The sequence below is a fragment of the Cydia fagiglandana genome, chromosome 21 (genome assembly GCF_963556715.1).
Source record: "Cydia fagiglandana chromosome 21, ilCydFagi1.1, whole genome shotgun sequence".
NCBI classification, from domain to species: domain Eukaryota; kingdom Metazoa; phylum Arthropoda; class Insecta; order Lepidoptera; family Tortricidae; genus Cydia; species Cydia fagiglandana.
The window spans coordinates 7331053-7352914 of NC_085952.1; the positions used below are offsets into that span (position 1 = coordinate 7331053).

The 21862-nt window shown below is 38.4% G+C and overlaps 2 protein-coding genes and 1 long non-coding RNA gene across 3 annotated transcripts in view; 2 read left to right on the plus strand and 1 right to left on the minus strand.

Annotated features, from left to right (window-relative positions):
- LOC134675296 (uncharacterized) overlaps positions 1 to 2669 on the plus strand; it is a 466888-nt gene extending 464219 nt beyond the window's left edge. Inside the window, exons 2-3 of the long non-coding RNA XR_010099725.1 lie at positions 516 to 960; positions 1574 to 2669. This is a non-coding gene — a long non-coding RNA (uncharacterized LOC134675296). The remainder of the gene's footprint in view (positions 1 to 515; positions 961 to 1573) is intronic.
- Positions 2670 to 8194: 5525 nt separating this feature from the next.
- On the plus strand, positions 8195 to 14360 carry LOC134675213 (general transcription factor IIH subunit 3). The gene is made up of 9 exons (XM_063533424.1): positions 8195 to 8308; positions 8525 to 8705; positions 9281 to 9379; positions 10201 to 10297; positions 11066 to 11182; positions 12174 to 12302; positions 12825 to 12960; positions 13622 to 13658; positions 14224 to 14360. Exons 1-9 carry the CDS (start codon positions 8293 to 8295, stop codon positions 14282 to 14284), a joined length of 873 nt encoding a protein of 290 aa, XP_063389494.1. The 5' UTR covers positions 8195 to 8292; the 3' UTR covers positions 14285 to 14360.
- Positions 14361 to 16608: 2248 nt separating this feature from the next.
- LOC134675097 (uncharacterized) lies at positions 16609 to 19410 on the minus strand. The gene is made up of 3 exons (XM_063533256.1): positions 19041 to 19410; positions 17811 to 18015; positions 16609 to 16896 (listed from the first exon to the last, which is right to left on the minus strand). The coding sequence occupies exons 1-3, from the start codon at positions 19103 to 19105 to the stop codon at positions 16714 to 16716; spliced, it is 453 nt and encodes a 150-aa protein (XP_063389326.1). The 5' UTR covers positions 19106 to 19410; the 3' UTR covers positions 16609 to 16713.
- Between the last annotated feature and the right edge of the window lie 2452 nt (positions 19411 to 21862).

A 21862-nucleotide genomic window follows, 5' to 3' on the forward strand; every position in this document is an offset into this window, starting at 1 on the left:
AGAGACACCACAACACAAGCCTTATTGAACAAACTGTGGGAAAAGGGAAACATAATACTGGAAGTAGATCGGTTTGTGTAGGATTGTCCTGGAATAACTATGAATTAATTTACTTAGCCTCTAAACGTCTGTAGGAGGCTGTTATTTCGTTAATTAAATTTTGATAACGCGTAGTAGTGCTTTTTAATATAAATTCAATAGATATTGTATAGATGGTCAAGCAAATCTTGTCAGTAGAAAAAGGCGCGAAATTGAAAGTTTCTATGAGACTATGGCCCGTCGCGCCTACATTTTTCAAGTTTGCCGCCTTTTTCTACTGATAATAATGCTTGAATAATACCTACTAAAAAAACAGACACGTTAGTAAAAAGTTAATAACTAATGACTCTCATAAAATAACAAGATTGTTCCTATTTAAGTTACACAACGATAACGATGCAATTAACTACTTACTTGCAAAGTTAGGTTATCTGTAGGTGCTTCGCACATTTTTAAGAAAAGCAGTTAGGAATTAGTTAAACGATATGTATAAATAAACATATGTCTTTAATTGCCGACAGATGTCAGTTTTTACCGCGCAGCGATTTAGAAATAATTCATATCAAATTAAAGTTCCTTCGTACAAAAAGCAGCTCCACAATTAATTCAAATCGATTTCCACTCAAGCGACCCTCACCCCGCAATCAGAATTTCAAATGGCCTTCCAGAAAGCAGCCAGCATGGTGTAAAGGTTCTTTTTTGATTCCAATATGCCATTTAAACTGAACGCGCCAAAAGAAATAGTAGTTCCAACCGAGTTAGGTTGGCCAGCCTGATGCTATCTTGGCAGTTGGCACACCTGACCGACGCTAATTGGACAATAAATCAATTCTTCCCAGCTTCTTATTGGCGAATCGTGGCATTCCAATATTGAAAATTTGGCCGCGCGATATTGACAACATGATAAAAAAACAATAGGCGGTTATCTTAGCGATGTGACGAGTCCACTTTTTTTCGATTCGAATCATTCGAATCGATTCGGCCACTGATCCGAGTCGAAATTCGAACTGACTCGACTCGACGGTTTGCGACTGCGTGGTTCGCGACAAGGTCACGGGCCGCGGAGCCGCAAACGAGTCAAGCGGCAGTTGTTGTAAACAGAACCTTCAGGACACCGAATTAAGGTTTATTTTTCAATGGCCATACTACCAGTGAACTCGACTCGGGATGGCGAATCAAGCGGCAGTTGTTGTAAAAAGAACCTTCGGGCTACTGAATTAAGGTTTATTTTTGAATGGTCATAGTACCAGTCAACTCGGATTGAAACGCCGAATCAAGCGGCAGTTGTTGTAAAAAGAATCTTCGGGCTATCGAATTAAGGTTTATTTTTGAATCGCCTTAGCGTAGCGTTGACTCGGCTCGGAGAGTTGGTGAATTGGCGATTCATTCGCCGAGTCAGCGGATCGGATACCAAGTTACCAGTCAGTTTAGTGGCCGAGTTGATTCGGATTGCCAATAGTCTTGATTCGAATCAACTCATCTGAAGGTTGATTCGGATTATTCGAATCAGATAACTCGACTCGCCCATCGCTAGGTTATCTTTTTCTTTTGTGTTCATCTCTGGCTCCGGTTCTTATTAAGGCTGAATCGTTTACGTTTTGTTCGTCTGTATCGACCACTGTCTTATCGGTTAGACAATTTGTTTTTGAGGGCTCGTTATTGAATTATTAATATTAAAATTTGAGGATCCATTACAGATGACAGATTAAAACAAAATGGTTTCGTGTAAATCCAAACAATAGTCCGTGAGTCATGTGTCATTTTTTGTGGCGTTATGATAAATCTCGTATGATCTATGGATTTAATAAAGTGTGGCAATAAATGCACAAAATGCACAGCGTCACCCATTATAAGAGTTATTAACAAAACGGAACGCGTCAGCTAATCTGGGCGCAGCGTAATTAAATTCTGAGAACAAGCGAGCTATTAAAAGGGAAACGGTAGCGCGTCGCCATTACGAAACGGAACGTGCATAATTATTTCGTTCCCGCCTTTTTTCTTTTTCCAGTTCGATTTTCGAAAGCGCGCGCTAATGTGGCGTCGCTGCCCCTTGGCACGAAGCCTTGTAAACAATGTTCTCGTAAAATCACATTCAATTGCCAACAGCGCTCATTTACTTAATAAAATTGATCAGCTACGCGAACTGTTAATTGCATTCCTGCATTCGACGAACAGAAAACAAAAAGCGATCGGAGTTTAGCTCAATTAATACATCCGAAACTTGAAGTCAAAACATTTCACGTTTAAAAAAAACTTTTGTTTTTTTCTATCCAGCCAGACCACCAACGCATTCAAATGAGCCATATCATTAACCGCGTATAAACAATGTCGTAAAATGACGGGTAGCATGGCTGTCACATCCTCGGTATAATATTATTCATGCTTCTTATCGCCGCGTCTCATCGGCCGCACTGTTAACATGTATTTTGACAGATGACATAAGTTTGGCGCCGTATCAACTGTCATCTAGCGATGAAATACAATTCGGATGTAATAACAAGCTCCCGTCTTACGTGGCTGATAAAGAGGTTTGTGTAAATCAAAGGCCTAATGGTTTTATGACAACTGTAGATGCCATTCACGAAACGTCTTTGTTCTTCATGTCTGGGTATTTTATAATAACCTGGGTAGCCTTCGGTACTTGATAAATATTTTGATAGGTAGTTACTAAAGAAGTTTCGTTGGGTTTCGTACACGAGCAGAAATCGATTAATTGTAGGTACATTTCAATGTATATTGTAACATACATAGCATTGGCTGACTGCACCACTAAAAAATGCATTGGTATTTTTTTAGGCAAAATACTTGGTTATCTACTTACATAGTCTGTGCGGAAAGAGAAGAGTCGTAGAATATATTGGGTCCAATACATTTCACGACTCTTCTCTAAAGATTTTTTTCGTGCATTTTCGACCTAATAATTCGCTCAGTCTTAACCTTCCCAGACAGTTTTTTCCATATCATCAACCGATGAGTCTTTACTGCTGACTGGAGTTGCCACAAGTATCAGCATCATCCAGGGCTCGGAAACCGTTCTCATTAGTCAAACCGGTTTCGTTCATTCACCCGGGAACGAAAAGGTTGTCGTTTCCGTTTGCGGTTACCGGTTAAAGAACTATTCTTTTGAGATAAAGGTTTATGCCACATACGTTCTCATTTCATTCTTGAACTAAATTAACCGGTTAAATTGAAAATATCGAAGCGAACGGTAGGAGTTTAACCGAGAGTCTCGGGAAGCCAAGAGTAATCGCTATTATATCGTTCCCTGCAAACCATAAAGTTCCGTTCCCTCTTCTTACCGGTCAGGACTCAGGACTGTCAGGAGAGAGAACGTAATTTGTTAGTTCGCGTTCCATCAATTAACCGGTTTTTTAATGAACGAAATAATATAACGGTTTTGGAGCAATATTAACAGGTATTTCAATACCGGTTCCGAGCCCTGGTATCATCATCAGTTTTCAGAACCAAACCGGCCAGAACTGACAAGGCTATAGTGGGTTGGGAAGTTAAAGGCAGCTGTTTTCTTCAAAACTATTGCAAATCTTGAGATTAGCTGGAAAACGCACAAACGGCTTTATTTAAATCCTAATAGTTCCTGTTAGAACCTTTTAGGTAGTTAGAGTTCGAATTCAGACTACGCCAGTATCAGGTTCTGCTGCAGTTCTAGCGCGACATTACTGCCGACTGCTTCTTTGATACCGCAAATGTCAATAATCCAGACAGCTGCATTCACCGAAACCAAAAAGAATAGATAGTATAGAGGGGTCCTGTCGTTGTAAATTTTGTAGTCACAGTACATTTACCACCATCTATCGACACACGACTAAAACTCAAAATGAAAACGTATAAAATTATCAAAAAAATGTATATATATGGATAAATGATTTTATTATTTTTATATCATTTTGATCCATGTTCACTCACTGATATCTATGTGTTAAAATTGTTAAACATGAAACGGCGTCGTCTCGCCATCTAGCCGAGGATAGGCTAAAGGTGTGTGCGGCATCTATCCGAGAAGGACTTTTTTTTTATTTCCGAGGCCCGTTTTTTCCTTACACTTTATTCATCTTATACGAAGTTACATATGTCTTTGCCGAAAAATAACAGGGACCGTGCGCGTTGGAGGGTCTGCCATCTTGTGGCCTGAATCGGAAACATATGTGCACATGTACATTGCCAAAGCAAGTGCTACAATCGTCTGTAAACGTTACCGATAATCGCAATGCGGCATTTGATCGGTCGATTGAATTCGTTGGAATCGTTGGCCCTACTCAGCCGGAATTATCTAAAAGCGCATGTCACTTGTTGCATCGTTTGTAGAAGCCTTAAAGGTATAAGTTGGTGTATGTATACATGTTTTAAAACGCCTAATCAAGCAAACCAATCACTAAACTCTAAAAGAAACGGCGCGTGCACAGCGACAAATAATCCATCAATTATATTAGTTGTCCAGTTACTACCGCGCGGAACCAAATGTCGTGTCGCCAAACAGTCTTGGAGTATCATAAGACCATTTAGCTTGGGAGAGGAGGATAGCGATGGTATCATGCAGACCGACGCTTCGACGATGTGTTTAACTGGATTGGCAGTCTTTCTTCTGCTTAGTCTTGACAGAATAGTTGCTTTTTTAACAAGCTTTTATTAGGTCGACCTGTATGTAACTAACTATGTAATGGAATCTAAAGTAACTAATTTAACCATCTTCCAAGGATCGTAGCGTCATGAAAATTGGCAGCTGTATGTAGTTCTGATGACAATACTTTATGGTACTGTCGAACTGATCTGATGATGGAGACAGGAGATGGCCCTGAACTCTCGACCTGTATGTAACTATGTAATGGAATCTAAGGTAACTAATTTAACCATCTTCCAAGGATCGTAGCGTCATGAAAATTGGCAGCTGTATGTAGTTCTCGTGACAATACAAATACAATAATATGGTACTGTCGAACTGATCTGATGATGGAGACAGGAGGTGGCCATAGGAACTCTGTGATGAAATAACGCAACCTAATTGTGTTAGGGGTTTTTTGAATTGTCTCGATGAGTATTAGTTGTCTGTCGTAAGAAAAGTACAGTCAGCGATAAAAGCTTGTATCAAAAATGAAATTTTGCCAAAAACTTATTTGCATACTAGCCCAATAACGGCTTCCTGGCTTAATCGGTCTGTAGTGAACCTGCCTATTAAGCAGGAGGACCCGGATCACATCGGGGTAAGGGCATATCTTTGTGTTTTCACAGATATTTTGTTCCTGAGTTATGGATGTTTCTATCTAGAGGTATTTAAGTAATTATCCACTTTTCTCTGCGTGCGTCTGCGCGGATTTCGCCTTGTCTTGCTTAGTTGTAATATGTGACATTATAATGATGGGCAAAGTTGAAGGCACGAGACCTCAGGGCCCTTCTCCTGCACGAATTAAAATTACACGAGGCCATGCGAGGAACAAAAATCTATGAAGCAACCTGGACCCTGTTCAACAGACGGACATGAATACATATCACGTAAGGTCCTTAGCATTGAGGGAACGAATGAAGTAGAGATGAGCATTCCATCAGATTCGATATTACGCCTTTTTAGAGAATAAATATTCCAGGGATCAGTATTTTTCAAGTTTTTTTGTCACATCACCTTGGTGGCAAACAAGTATACATCCCGGAACAACAAGAACACCGTATGGTGTGGTGTATACCATACTGTAGTCCCTCTAGAAAACATAGGTAGGAGGTTCATTAATCGCGAGAGGAAATTCACCTTAATGAGAAAACTTTAGGCGAGATTAAAGCTCGCAACTCTGGAACACCGGTCCAACGCTCTACTAGGAACTGAGTTACCAAAACTTACCTAACTACGGCGAATATTTCCATCTTAGAGTCCGCCCAAGTTAACTGTGCATGGGTTTGAACAGAACGAAGTGAGAGAGAGTGATGGCAATGCAGGGTTAGCTGGCTCTGACTGTATTTTTAAGTTATAGCTTGGCCAGGGACTGCCTTATTTTAAACAAAGATAGAGAGAATCATACTATATTTGTCTTACGCTAGTGCTATAACTCAAAAGAAAGGGATGAGTCTTTTTGATCTCATTTACTGACAAATTGGGTTTGCCAGACTATATACTCTCGTGTCCACTATTTGCCTCTCTTTCCCGCCATGCTGCTCATTTAATACTGCACTCCGACACCTAGCTATCCAATCTCAAATCAAGCAACGCAAGCACGACGTCCAAACATGATGAATTCGACGCTATGGCGCGCCAGGAATGTGTCCTGACAAATATGTATCTACCTCGCTTTAACAAGGCACTATCACTTACTAGTAACCCAAGACTTAGGACCCTATGTCTGACAGCCATATCTACATCGTGACATCTGTCCACGGGGACAAGACATATAATTAATTAAATTAATAAGTAGCCTTGTGGGCGTTAGGACTAGTTTAAGAACGCGGTTGATTAATATTGATTAGTTTGGAGAACTCTGTATTCGGTAGCCCGTTTAAAAGCATTTGTACATTCGACGATTTGGGACATCTGATTAAGGACTGTCACACTCGGTTATTAAAAGAATGCGACGAGCATAGGTAGCAAATACACAATATTTCTATGATAAATATCTTGACATTGGTGATAAAATTAACATTTACGAAGACGTCCGGTGGCGAGTCGAATTTGGGCCGAAACGAACGTGTTGGGCCAAGCACGAGCCAAGGCTGTGTGGTGCTGAGGTAGGTAGTCTAGAGCGCACAAGTCACAAACTCCACTGCGGCTGCGTTCCAGACATAATAATATATCCGTTTTCTTGAGATAGCCAGTTCGTATACGCCTGTTGAAATTATATAGCAATATTGTTTCTAAAAGTTTTTCATTTATACTTGGTCAAGCAGATCTTGTCAGTAGAAAAAGGCGGCAAATTTGAAAAATGTAGGCGCGAAGGGATATCGTCTCATAGAAAATTTGAATTTCGCGCCTTTTTCTACTGACAAGATTTGCTTGACCATCTATAGTATTTTTGCAGGTTTTTATTAACCTACCTCTTTAAACGAGATGTAAACTAAAACTTGTTACTGTCTGGATGTACCTAAACCATATACTTAAACGTAAAAAAAAGAAATTTGAATGTTTCATAATTTGCTTTAATGGCATGTAGCCTAAGTTTTTGATGTGAAACTGCCAGAATGTAATAGCAAAATATTGTAATTAAACACAACCAGCAGTATATATTATACACAACTACTATGATATTATTGTTTGTTACTTATTGTGTCTGATTCTATTAGGTATTATAGATTATGAATAAATAAATCTTTACCCCAAAAAATATTTTTTTATGTGGCAATATAACATTCGAGTGTCACCCGCCTCTTGACAGATGTCAAAGTCAATGCAGGGCTGCCAGATCGTATAATAGGCTACGAAATTCGTATAATGAAATTATTTTCGTATACATGTCGTATAGTTGGTCAATCGGTATAATTGGATACGAAAAAAACACCGATGTATAACTACTGTAAATGCTTCAAAAAACAGTGTGCCAATCAGAAGGCCTACCGCGAACCACGTTCGACGTCTTGCCTCTCTGTCGCACTTGTAAATTCGTACGTAAGTGTGACAGGGAGGCAACACGTCGAACGTGGTTCGCGGTAGACTCTCAGGCGTGGCTCACTCCGCGATTTCGTCGCTTTGCTACAGGTAGGTAGGTAAAGTACATCCGTTCCACCCCAATTTTGGGGAAAGCCATAAGCCACGCGTGGCGCTGTCGCCACCTAGCGCCCATATCTGTGCTGATCTTAACAGACGCGTTTTGTTAGAGAGTGAGTCTTCTGTAACTAGTGCTATTATTTATTCTGTGGTGCCAATACTGTTCAACGATTTAATGGAACGGCAACTACTTAAATACACGTCAACGTGGGCTATAACCGCGAAAATCTAAGTTCGCAAATTGCGCGCATCTTTCTCTGTCACTCTTATTACGCTGTCATTGGAGTAAAAGAGAAAGATCCCCGCAATTTGGGGTCTTACCGCGAAAACCGAAATTCACCAGTTATTAAAAAATTGATTTATAATAATAGTTTTTTTTGTACTCGTATAATGCAATCGAATTTCGTATAATTGCGGGCACAGGATCGTATAATCAAGATTTATGTACTGGCAGCCCTGAGTCAATGATTACCGCTTGTGTTGTGCGAGTTTTGTTGTGACTAAACGAAGCAAAACATTAATAATTATAATATACGAGGCTTGATGTTATTGCAGTCATGGCTGATGACGATAGTAAGCCTAGTAAACCTTTTATGAATTGCCCTCCAATTGACACTATTTTCGTTTAAAAATTATAACCTACAAAATTATTTTTTTACAATGTTTGTTTGGTTAGAGCTCAATAAAAACCGTTTTTCCAATCCATTATTTCTTTATCCTAAGTATTCGCTGTCAATTTAATAGAAAACAACTATATATCGAAAAAATATTCATTTCTGTTTTTTTTAGTTCCTTCCGACTGCAGCCTGCTTGTAATCGTAGTAGATACAAATCCAAACCAGCGGTATATTATTGAAGACCCTAAAGTGCTCACGAACTGCCTGGACGCAGTCATTGCGTTCGCTAACTCGCATTTGATGCAGAAGTCGAAGAATCAGTTGGCGGTTATTGGATGCCATTTCCACAAAAGGTAAAAATTATTTGATGACTAATTTGCATAATTATAATCTATCGTATTTTCACGGCAACGTACGAACGTGTCAGAACAACATTTCTGTGAAAACAATTATGCACTTCATATGTATTTAGCTGTTAGCTTTTCATACCTTGTTGGCTAACTAATTAGAATAATTGTAAAATCTCATTTTGATTTTTCTCTCTTCCTCTTCTTCAGCGTGTTTGCCCACTGTTGGGCATACGCCTCTCCAATCTCTCTCCATTTTGAGAGGTGGTTGGTCTCCCTTATCCAGACTGGTCCTGCAGTTTCTTTAATACAATACAATACAAATACTCTTTATTGCACACCTCATTACAGAAAACAATACAAATAATACAGAAAGAAGAGGTTAAACAACAGGCGGTCTTATCGCTAAAAAGCGATCTCTTCCAGACAACCTTTAGGTAGTGGAAATTAATAAATTTATGTCATGTCAGTAGGTGTTTCATATTCAATATAAGAATTGTAGCACAGAAAAACACAATACAAAACAGTATAACATACAAATAAAAATATCATAGGACCAATATTTTGGTTTTTATTTTCAGTGAATATTTGTATCCATCCCCGGGAAAACCTCTGGATGTGCGGCAGATTGATGGACAATATGAATTATTTACCCTCGTTGAGAAGACCATTAAATCAAGGTATATATTTTACTCAGTTGAGTATAGAATATTGATACATATCTAAAAAACAAAAAAAAAAAAACTAAATTAATATTATAACGCATTGTTTAACCCTTTAGTGCCCAGAGCCATCAATATTAGTATAAAGTTGTATTTATTGTATATTGATTTGTTGGTATAACTTAAATAAATGGTTCCGAAAGGGTTAAATTCATTCAATTTTGGAAATAAATGTTTACTTTGTATTACAAGTTAAAAATGGAGGCATTATACATATTAACACTACTTTGAATAATCACATATCTTGTTCTGTCAATCAAAAATAGTGGTATTTATGTCTAGGATGCATACAGAAGTTACTGCCTTTCAACTTTGAGTCGCAGCACAGAATAAATAATAGTACTAGGTACAGAAGACTCACTCCCTAACAAAACGCGTCTGTTACGATCAGCACAGATATGGCCGCTAGGTGGCGACAGCGCCACGCGCGGCTTATGGCAAACCCCAAAATTGGGGCCGAACGGATGTACTTTTAGCTACCTGTAGCAAAGCGACGAAATCGCGGAGTGAGACACGCCTGGTCGCAGTGTGAGATACGGGATTTTTTTAAGCCTTTATAAAGCAGAGGGAATATATTTCCCACCACATTTTGAACTTTATTTCAAAGTGATAGGGTTCAATTTTGCATAATTCCTGACACCCTTATAAAGGGTTAAAGTAGTGGTTATATATATAATTTGTGATTTGCAAAGCCACATTTTTATCTGCCTCACTATCACTGCATGCTTGCCACTAAGTGTGCAAAAAAGATACTCACATTTCGCCTTGTGATTTTCCAGACTAGTAAACCTAATAAAGAGCCAGCCGCAAGAAGACAAGCCCGGGGAATCTCTGCTCGCCGGAGCCTTAGCTATGGCCCTCTGCTATATTGGAAGGGTAAGTTTATTTTTATATGCGTTGAGCGTGTATGAATAATGTCATGAAAGTGAAGGAAGCTAAAGAGATATGTCAGGATCGTAGCAAGTGGAAATCCGTGGTCTCTGACTACCCCTCCGGGAAATAGGCGTGATTATATGTATGTATGTAAGTTAAATTTTTTTATACATGACAAAAATGCTCTAATCTAGTCAGTGTCAAATGCGGTTTAGCTCACGTATTTTTAGTCCCACGTGAATGCTCCCCGAACTGAGTTTGTATGGCGAAGACCTGGAAGTACCGGTTCCGGTACTCTGTTTAGAAAACCAGTACCGGGAGCACTTGTAGCATATAATCAAACGTCGGACTATAGGGGGCAGTTTGAGGGCAAGGTAAGGATTACAAAAAAATCTTAACTTACGAGTATTATAATGTACCTAGTATTTGTAACATAGTTAATTAAATTAGTTACCCGTTATCATTTATTCATCTTTAATGTGTAAATACTCTTTGAAGTGATGACTGATAGCCCACTGAAGTGGCCACTTAAAAAACAAAGAAATAGCTGACATGCGTCATAACGCAGTTAGTTGCTATGATATTTGGAATTTCACATTATAAATACTAGGTACCAAATACTAAGTACAAATACTCGAAAGTGAATTGATTGATTTGCGAACCTTACCTATCATTCTGACATGCCACGAAAATGCCCGCTGGAGTCCGACGTATGCATATAATGCAAATGAATTGATGATGTTGCAGTCAATAATTTTATTTGTTTTTCAGATCCGTAGACAATTACCGCCCGGCGTAAGAATGAGCAGTCGCATCCTCATAGTGACCGGCAGCTCTGACACCGCGGCACAATATATTAACTACATGAACGTGTTCTTCACTGCCCAGGTAAATGGTTAAAGCTTTATTATACTTACGTCCCATTCAATAGAAAGCACGAGATCTGGCATGCATGTGTAACGAAGAACAGCTAATTTAGCTAAGTACGTCTACCGACATATCACACATCTCCAAAAATAGCGTTTACATACGTATTGGCTATGGGGCTGTCCATAAATTACGTCGACGATTTTTGACCCCCCCCCCCCCCCTATAATCATCCATAAATCATGCTTCAAATGACCCCATTTCCTCCTACTTCATGCTACCATCATCATCCGATGTCCAGACCCCCCCCCCTAATTTGAAATGACGTAATTTATGAATAGCCCCTAAGCCCCTGTCCGAAGTTGGTAGTGCGGGAAATAAAAGCAACGCTGACGCCCGAGGTGGTGAAAATATGAACTTTCGTGGCACTCTTCATACTATTTGGCCAAACTATGAAATGGCCATTATGTCGCACACCGACTAGGGCGGCGCTACACTCATGCACGGAGCCAGGCGTGGCTCACTCCGCGATTTCGTCGCGTCGCTACAAGTACATACGGCCCACACCAGTTTTGGTGTCTAGCTGTAATAGTTGCCGCGCGCGGCTACGTAAGGGACCACCTTGCGGTCATATCTGTCGTATAGACGCGTTTTGTTAGAGGGTGAACCTTCTGTACCTAGTACTATAGTTCTTTTTTTTAACATTAGAAACTAGGTACACAATCTTGATGCGTCTTTTAATTGAAAAACACATTTTAAAAATAAGTTACGGCAAATATGTAACAATTATGAATCTAATACAATCATTTATATTCTTCTGCTTTCATAAGTTATAGTTTTTGAATTTTAAAAAGCGTTTTTCAATTAAAAGACATGTCAAGATCGCTTACCTTCTTGCAAGTTCTTTCTAATGCTAAAAAAAACGAACTATATGTATAATTTATTCTGTGACGGAGCGAACATATGTATGGCCGTATTAATGGTGTTTTATGGGCACAATCTATTATTACAGAAACAGCAAGTGCTGATAGACGTGTGTTCCCTGGACAAGCACCTGAGCCTGCTGCAGCAGGGCTGCGACATCACCGGGGGACTTTACCTTAAAGTACCTTCTCTAGAAGGACTCTTACAGTATTTGCTGGTATGGGAAAATATCTACATAATAGAAAATATGTGACGTTCCATGGTAAAAGGTACCTTATGGCGGCTGGCGCTTACGTCGCATAGCGCCGCAATAATATTGGAGCGGCGTTAATAATAGCGTAAGCGCAACCTTTACCCATGGGACGTCACATATAAATTCTTAACTTTATTAAAACAAAATTTAATGAGAGAAGAGACGACCATGTTGTATTAGACTATGCCCCAGATCGCATATCGCTCTCCTTCGGTTCGGGCCACAAAAACCTGCGATTTGGAGCATTTACGAATTCACCTCCCTAGGTATGTGTGTACTATAATGTACTATTGTTACCTTTATTTCCGACGTTCCGATACAGGTTAAGTACACTGATTAGTTTGCGGATAGCAAATAATAAATTGGTGATAGACCTGATTAAATTATGTTTTAATAAGCGGTCAAAACGCGAAAGTCTTTATTAAATCATGTCAATTAAATTTCAATCACAATCAATAAAATCTTAATAATGTATAATGTTTATAGTGGGTATTCCTCCCCGAGGCATACGAGCGCAAAGCCCTGGTGCTCCCCGGTGGTGGCCGAGTGGACTACCGCGCCGCCTGCTTCTGCCACCGAGAACCAGTGTCCATAGGCTACGTGTGCTCACTCTGTCTCAGCGGTAAGTCACTTCGAGTATGTTATTTATGCCAAGAACTCTTAATTAAAGCGCCTGCCGATTCAAAGAGGTTTCAGCACCTCTCACCACTATATACTCTGCAGTGGCGGCGCGTCAAACATATCCATAGGCAAGCCGGGGTTACATATTTCCTTTACATTTTACAACTCTGCTCAAACGTCCAAAAACAGGCAAGCCGGTGGGAATCGACTTTTATGGACGCGCCGCCACTGATACTCTGTATGTTTAGGTATTCAAATAAAAGTAAACAAAATCTACCCTCAAATGGCTCCTTAAGCCAGTTGAGGGTAGATGAAAACATTACATGATCAAATAATGTAGGTTAAAGTCAGGTCGTTCAGTGACAGATCCAGGCGCTTTTTTATTTGGTTGGTTAACCACCGAAAATGTACAAATACATTGTTTACTTTTATTCAAATATCTAAAGATAGAGTTAAGTATAGATTACCAGCGGGTTTTTTTCGTGGCATTGACGACAAGACCCTAATTTATATGTATATAAAATTACTACACATTACGGGTCTGTTCATGTGACCTTTCGTCATAATGTTAATGCGATTGTTTATTTTTTACTTATTAAAAATTAAAATTGACTTGAATGTGGTCTAAGCATAGTACATAATGAAAAATATATCTATTTCAGTTTTCTGCAAATTCAGCCCGATCTGCACAACATGCCAGTAAGTATTGGTTACTACGTGCTCTAAAAGTGTGTTGAGGTGTATTGGGATTACTTCGAAAAAGCCAATTTTGAAAGTAACAAACTAAACTAAACTCATCTGGAACTTCGTACGTTTCCGTGAAAAAACGATGGCAAATACTTAGGCACTATAGTTCGTTTTTTTTAGCATTAGAAATAAGGTAAACAATCTTGATGTGTCTTTTAATTGAAAAACACATTTTAAAAATAAGTTACGGCAAATGTGTAACAATTATGAATCTAATACGATCATTTCTTCTGCTTTCATAAGTAATAGTTTTTGATTTTTAAAAAGCGTTCTTCAATTAAAAGACAAGTCAAGATCGCTTACCTTCTTGCAAGTTCTTTATAATGCTAAAAAACGAACTATACATCTGTACACTCGTTTTATAACTTTTACAGTGTTTTGTTATTCTGAGTTAACTTTCCTATTAAATAATTAATCATATCATATCTTCTTTGATCATAATACCTTAATCATAAGTTTTGAATAGGTATATATTTTTTACAAACCGCAATAAATATGGCCATTTCTTTTTTTGCAGTACCGTGTTCAAGATCGGCGGTCCTCCTATTAAACCTAAGAAGAAGAAGCTCAAGGTATAGTTGTACGAAATATATATATTTTTATATTAGAATTAAGTAATTTATCTTGATAATGCTAAATAAAACCTGTTCACAATCAGTTAATTTTATTTGACAGACCATTCACAAAATTATACAGTTTTACCATACGGTAATGCTTGAATATAGTATAAGCAAAGAACTATTGAGGAAAATATATGACTAAGAAAAATGAGATGGCGTTGTACGAGCCACATATCGTCAAGTCAACCAAAACTCACTAATTATTTAGTGAGTATTGGTTATCACCTAACGATATGCTGTAACTCTCAAAGTCAAAAGTACAATAATGTTAAAAAAACAGTTATTACAATTCATGGCGCTTAAAAATGCCATCTACTTAAGCTGTCAAACTAAGAGTCACGTTTCTTTAGACCGTAGATACATCTCTTTTAGATACCATCAATAATTTTTTGATATATGTTAATATTTCGTCGGCCCAAATCAGCGTAGCTAAGTAGCGCTGAAATCTAGATTGTTAAATAAAATATAAGATAGCGCCGAAAAGCAGATAGCATATCGCTTTCAAAAGCAGCGGCACCATATTGCAATTAGGCAATATTTGTAGAATTATAATAAGATTGCATATCTTTGCCGACATATGTGACGTTCCACGAATAAAGGTACCTAATGGCGGTTGGCGCTTACGATATTATTAACGCCGCTCCAATATTATTGCGAAGCTATGCGACGTAAGCGCCAGCCGCCATAAGGTACCTTTTATCGTGGAACGTCACATGTTATCAGAAATGCACCTTTTCCTCGTAAAAATACTGTTTTATCAGTTTTGTATTACCCTAAACTTATTTTATCTTGGACAATATCAAAGAAAATGGTTTATTTTGGTGATTAAGTACATAACAATGATTATTTTTACCTAGAATACAAATTAAAATCTTACCTATTTCTTAGTTTTTCACTTTATTAACTTAGCCTTAGGTATGATTAGTTATGATTATCAATTTATCACAAAATATAAGTACCTACCTACTTAGCTAGTCTAACTACATATCACTCTGGAAAACCTCCTTTTTTAAAGTCGGTTGAGAATTATCAGTGGGTATATAAAAATGTGTGTCAAAAATTACATTTTCAACGACTTGAGAGATTTGAACCAGGCCCCTATTTCACCAACGTGACAGGTGCGACAATTCGACAAGTCTCATTGTTGCTGACGTCACAGGCATCCATGGGCTACGGTTATCGCTTAGAATCGGGCGGGCCGTATTCCTGTTTGTCACCATCATTGTATTATTTAAAAAAACTTTATTATATCGGCAAAAAACAGGTATTTCTCTTGTGATGTTTATGATGATAATGATGACAATTGTCACAAGATTTCAAAGAACTTTCGGTAATTCTTGACAGTAAATGAGTTCTGTGTCGGAATTACGTGACAATTGTCGTATTTCTTGTGACAATTGTCATTAGATTCGTAAAATAAGTACTTATTTACTGGCGATATAGTGGAGTTTTTTTTTAATTAACATTTTGGTGGCAAACAACCACACCGCCCGTCTGATGGTAAGCGGTTATCGTAGCCAATGGAGGCCTGTGACGTCAGTAATAGTGATGTCGACAAATGCGACATTTGTCACGTTGGTGAAATAGGGCCCAGATGATTGATCAAATTAAAGTACCTATCAAACTTTTGTAGAACCAACATTGTATGGTAGTTGTGCATGATAATGTAAATGAGCTTAGGTAACGTTCTTCTTCTTCCTCGCGTTGTCCCGGCATTTTTGCCACGGCTCATGGGAGCCTGGGGTCCGCTTGGCAACTAATCCCAAGAATTGGCGTAGGCACGAGTCTTTACGATAGCGACTGCCATCTGACCTTCCAACCCCGAGGGTAAACTAGGCCTTATTGGGATTAGTCCGGTTTCCTCACGATGTTATTTGAAGACCGAGCTTAGGTAACGTTAATTATATTAAATGTAAGTAAAATGTTACTATTACATACATTACCTACGTACCTGCAGACCTACACGATTTTTTGAACTAATTATATGAAATATCTAAGATTGTATCTAATCTATTCAAAATTGATAAATCGTAGCCGAGTAGGTATTACTTGTCATAAAATTATACATTAGTTAATAACTAATTACTACTTACATCTGTTTAGCTTACTTTCTGGATCTCAGACTTTTATAAAAGTAGGTACAGGTTTTCAAAAGTACCTTATGGTGGTTGGCGCTTACGCTATTATTAACGCCGCTCCAATATTATTGCGGCGCTATGCGACGTAAGCGCCAGCCGCCATAAGGCACCTTTTACAGTGGAACGTCACATATTATGCTGCTCAAGTCTGTCTGAGCTAACTCTGCACCGACATTGACGTAACAAAGTGTGATAGTGTCACTACGCGTTGTAATTGCAAAGTCTGTACACTGTTAGCTAGGTCCGACTCTAGGACGCATCCAACTTATCAATTTTATCCTCTTTGTCCAGTATTTCGAACGCGCTCTCGATTTCTTCCTCTGGAGATTTTGGTTCGCTAGGGCTCCCGACAGGCTTGGATGCCTCCAAAGGTTTGATAGGAATGTTTACATGGTACTCCAGAGTTTTTGGTTTTTCTACAGGAACGCATGCCTGGAAATATTCAATGACATTTTATACCTACTCATCTACCATCAATTTGTTTACCTGAATCACATGATTCGTTAATTCAATACGTTCAATATGCGGTAAGTACAACATTATATCTGCACGTGCGTCTCGGAGTAATTAACAATGGAGCCGGCATTAACAGGCGTTCCCCTCTGTCGAAAATAGGCGGCAAATGGTCAACCACATGTCAACCATATGTCAACCATATGTATGGACTGACGTTTATCTGACATGACGTACCTATACATTTGATGTGACCCTCCCCCGCAAAAAACGGCAGACTATTCTGTACCGAAAATTTTAGACATGGCGTCTCCATTGGTTATATCCTCTAAGACGTGCGTACATCTAGGAAATTTTTCAAATTCACTTTGCTTGCGTTATTTTAAGATCCGGGATGGAATAAGCTATCAATGCCAAGTAAACCAGCCAAGCGTCATCAGCGCGAAACTGTTCGCCACTGGTACACAAGCACACAGCCTACTAGTAGCAGCTGCCTTAACACAGCCATGAAAAAGTTGTCTCCCGACCTAAAAGCCACCCCCCAAGCGTCTCCCGAGGGTCGGCGACGTCGGCGTCTATCCAATTCTATGGCTGCTGCTCGACACAACGTTGGCGCAACTGCGCAGCGACGCCATTTTCTACTGCGCTTACTCGACGCCGACGCTCAAAAGACGCTAGTGGGGGGGTCTCTCTAAAACTGCTTACATGGCCTGTAATAGCCTCGAACGCGTTATTGTTTAAAATTTAACCCTTTATAAGGAATGAGGGTGTCAGGAATTATGCAAAATTGAACTCTATCACTTTGAAATAAAGTTCAAAATCAGGTGGGAAATATATTCCCTCTGCCTTATAAAGGCTTAAATTACAATGTCGATGAATTCCAAAGACCTTACCTCTCCATAAAGATCTTTAGCGACGCTATGCCTCTTCTTGTTGGCCTGTTTCATGCGGCCCGACCGGGAAATGGACCATTTCCTCCTATCCTCGACCACCGATACATCTCGCTCCTCCAAGTCCTCTTCTTTTTTGCTGGCCCGCCGCTTCTCCGGCTGGAAGAAGGACATCAACTTGTCCATTGTTTTAGTTGTAGCACATGGTCTGCAAATAAGTAGGAAAATATCATGCAAAAGGTCGCAGGGCCAATTTCGACTGCGGGGTAATTTTTAACTAATCGAAATATCTTACACTAATGTTTTACATTATTAACTAGAACACACATTTTTCGCTATCTGAACATAATATATAGCACTCTTGTTAATAATGTAAAACATGAAAGAAATTGCCCCATGCACCTTTAGTCAAATACCTGTATCAATTTAGATAGGAGATATATAGGTAGTTAAACCAAGCTAAGACCCCCGGGCAGAGGGAAGCACCCCACTGGTTCGCAATTCAGAAGGTCTGCCTAATTTAGCTACCTACCTAGGTTTTACTTGTAGATAGACTTCATGACGTAGATATCAAGATTAAAATTGTACCTACCCATTGTTTGATCTTTTTCTAGGTTAATTAATAATCAGCAACGTTAATATTATAATTGATTGCTTTTGTTATGTATCTACATAAATAATCATAGTAGGTACTTACAGCAATAACGTATACCTACTAGTGGCTCTGTGAGCTATAGTATAGAACCTTTTACTAGACAAGAACGAATATGGAGAAATCGAAATGGATATTATTGATGCTAAAAACCGTTAATAATAAACTTTTCTTCAAAACAGAGAGACCTGTCGAATGGATATTCGATTAATGTTACTATATAAACTTTTCTTCAAAACAGAGAAACCTGTCGAATGGATATTCTATTAATATTTCTATATAGTTAGGTATGTACCTACTATAGAAACACTTCTAGAATATGTCTTTAACTAAGTTACCTACCTGCTTAGTTTGACAACATGACAATGCACAAAACTACATCAATTTTATTTTTCTTAGTTGTAATATTCGCCCCGCAGCATGATTAGCATGAAATCTTGATCATGCATGATCAGCGTGAGAAACTTTCGCTTGAGCACCTGTTTTTTAGCAAACTTCCTATGCTTGTTTATGCTGCTGGGATTAAATTAAACAATACTCAACTGTAACCACACTCAAATATACCAAATACTTATACTCACAATACTCGCATAAAATCTTCAAGCACTGCACCTAAACACTCTAACTTATCTAGGCTTAGTTCCATGCATTAACCGAATGATTATCAATCGACTTTGATTACAATCACTAATCGCAGAACTTTTAAACACCTGATAACTGCAACGCGGGTGTTACCGGCTAGCAATGAATGCATTGTGTTACACAGCTGAGTTGTATTTACTGAACTTATCTGATAAGATAATATATCGATGTGAGATAATGAGCATGTATTGGAGTTATCGTTTCGATCATTATATCTTTTTGCAAAGATATCGTTTGGTAATGTGCTAATTATGATGTTTTATACGCGATTTGGAACATTTTGTTACAAGTTTGTATTTTACTAGTTTCTGCCCGCAACTTAGTTCGCCTAGAATTAGTAGGTATTACCAGTCTTTAGGTACATTAGGTACAGTCGTTCGACGAGGGGCCGAGGCCGCCGAGGGGGGGTTCTCGCGGACCCGAGCTGCATACATCGGTGTCATCGTAATGTTAATAGCTCGGTACACGTCAAAGGCCGTCGGACCACTGTTACTTTTTACACTGAGGTATTACATTACCATATACCTATCTACTTACCACTTTCGTAGATGTCACCCCCTTGTGGGATAATTTCCGAAATATATGTTTTTATACAGGAGGCAAACGAGCAAACGAATCGCCTGATGGTAAGCGATTACCGTCGCACATGGACACTCGCAACACCAAAGGGAAGCGAGGATTAGGTCCCGGTCCTTGTTTTGTCGGATTTACTTTAGTACGACACAATTCGACGAAAGAATCCGGCAAATCGGGAAGTAATCCAAGCGAGATTTCTGTCTGATTAAGCTGAAAGGGTCTAGCCGTGTTTGTATGGGGCATCGGCCCCAGAAGCCAAATTGATTGCCGTTTTGCCAATTTATTAGGCCAGATGTAAGATGCTATTTCACCAAAAAAATAACCCTAAAATGCTGCAGGTTTTTGAGAAAATTAAAAAAAAAGAAATATGGTTTTCATTTTTTTTTATCTAAACTACCGAACCGATTTTTTTGTAACTTATACACTTTATGTAAGTAATCTAGATGAATTATTAAAAAAAAAATGGAGTTTCAAATATCCTTATAACTAGTAATATTTTCACTTTTAATTTTTCAAAAAAATTTTTTTTATATTTCCGAAATAGGGACACCCACCAATTTTGGGTATTTTATGTATAAATTAATGTTCTATAACATATATTTTTTTCAAAAATATTCATTTGGCTCAACAGGGTAAAAATACCGTATGTATGTATGTAATGTATGAACAGACACAACCGGGAGAACTCCCGGTCCCATATCGACCACCGCGCCGCTCTGTACGAATTTGAATTTCGAACGTAACAATAACAAATTGCTAAAATGGACTATAATATAGTCTATAATAGCCGCATACAGTCAATAATAATAATATTATTGGTTGTCGTCGCGTCACGAAATTAAAAAACCGGCCAAGTGCGATTAGGACTCGCGTTTCTAGGGTTCCGTACATAAGTCCGACTCACGCTTGACTGCACATTTCTAATAGGTTTTCCTGTCATCTATAGGTAAAGAACTATTTTGAGTATTTTTTCAAAATTTTAGACCCAGTAGTTTAGGAATTAAAGGGGGGGAATGGTAATTTTTTGGCTATTTTTTTAAATAACTTCGAACCTATGTATTTTAAAATTATATAAAAATATGTCCGTCTTTGGGTCACGAATTTACATATGTGTACCAAATTTAGACTTAATTGGTCCAGTAGTTTCCGAGAAAATAGGCTGTGACAGACGGACAGACAGACAGACGCACGAGTGATCCTATAAGAGTTACGTTTTCCTCTAAGGACAGCGGGCTTTTTTCTATATAATCAATCGCATATTCTCGAAGCCGTTTGCAGATATTGCTAAGAACGTATAGTTAGACCGTAAAAAGTCTGCAGCGATGTTGATAGCCCACGCAGTGCAAGTGTCATTTTAAACGTCACACTTCTATCAAATTATGACGTATACTTAACATTTACACTGCGTGGGCTATCAAATCCGCTGCAGACTTTGTTTGGTGCGACTTTAGTAATGTAACGATCTTGGAGATTTTGAAAATATTTTGTGTATAATCTCCTTTTTTTCCATTGCAAGATCAATATCAACGCAGCTCATATTAAAACGGAACTTTTTAGTGAGCCGCGTTTCCCGCCTTTTTATTTTTTAATTTCGTGACGCGACGACAAGCAAGCCGCATACAGCCAATAATAATATAGTCCATTTTAGCAATTTGTTACGTTCGAAATTCAAATTCGTACAGAGCGGCGCGGTGGTCGATATGGGACCGGGAGTTCTCCCGGTTGTGTCTGTTCATACATTACATACATACATACGGTATTTTTACCCTGTTGAGCCAAATGAATATTTTTGAAAAAAATATATGTTATAGAACATTAATTTATACATATAATACCCAAAATTGGTGGGTGTCTCTATTTCGGAAATATAAAAAATTTTTTTTTGAAAAAATAAAAGTGAAAATATTACTAGTTATAAGGATATTTGAAACTCCATTTTTTTTTAATAATTCATCTAGATTACTTACATAAAGTGTATAAGTTACAAAAAAATCGGTTCGGTAGTTTAGATAAAAAAAAATGAAAACCAAATTTCTTTTTTTTTAATTTTCTCAAAAACCTGCAGCATTTTAGGGTTATTTTTTTGGTGAAATAGCATCTTACATCTGGCCTAATAAATTGGCAAAACGGCAATCAATTTGGCTTCTGGGGCCGATGCCCCATACAAACACGGCTAGACCCTTTA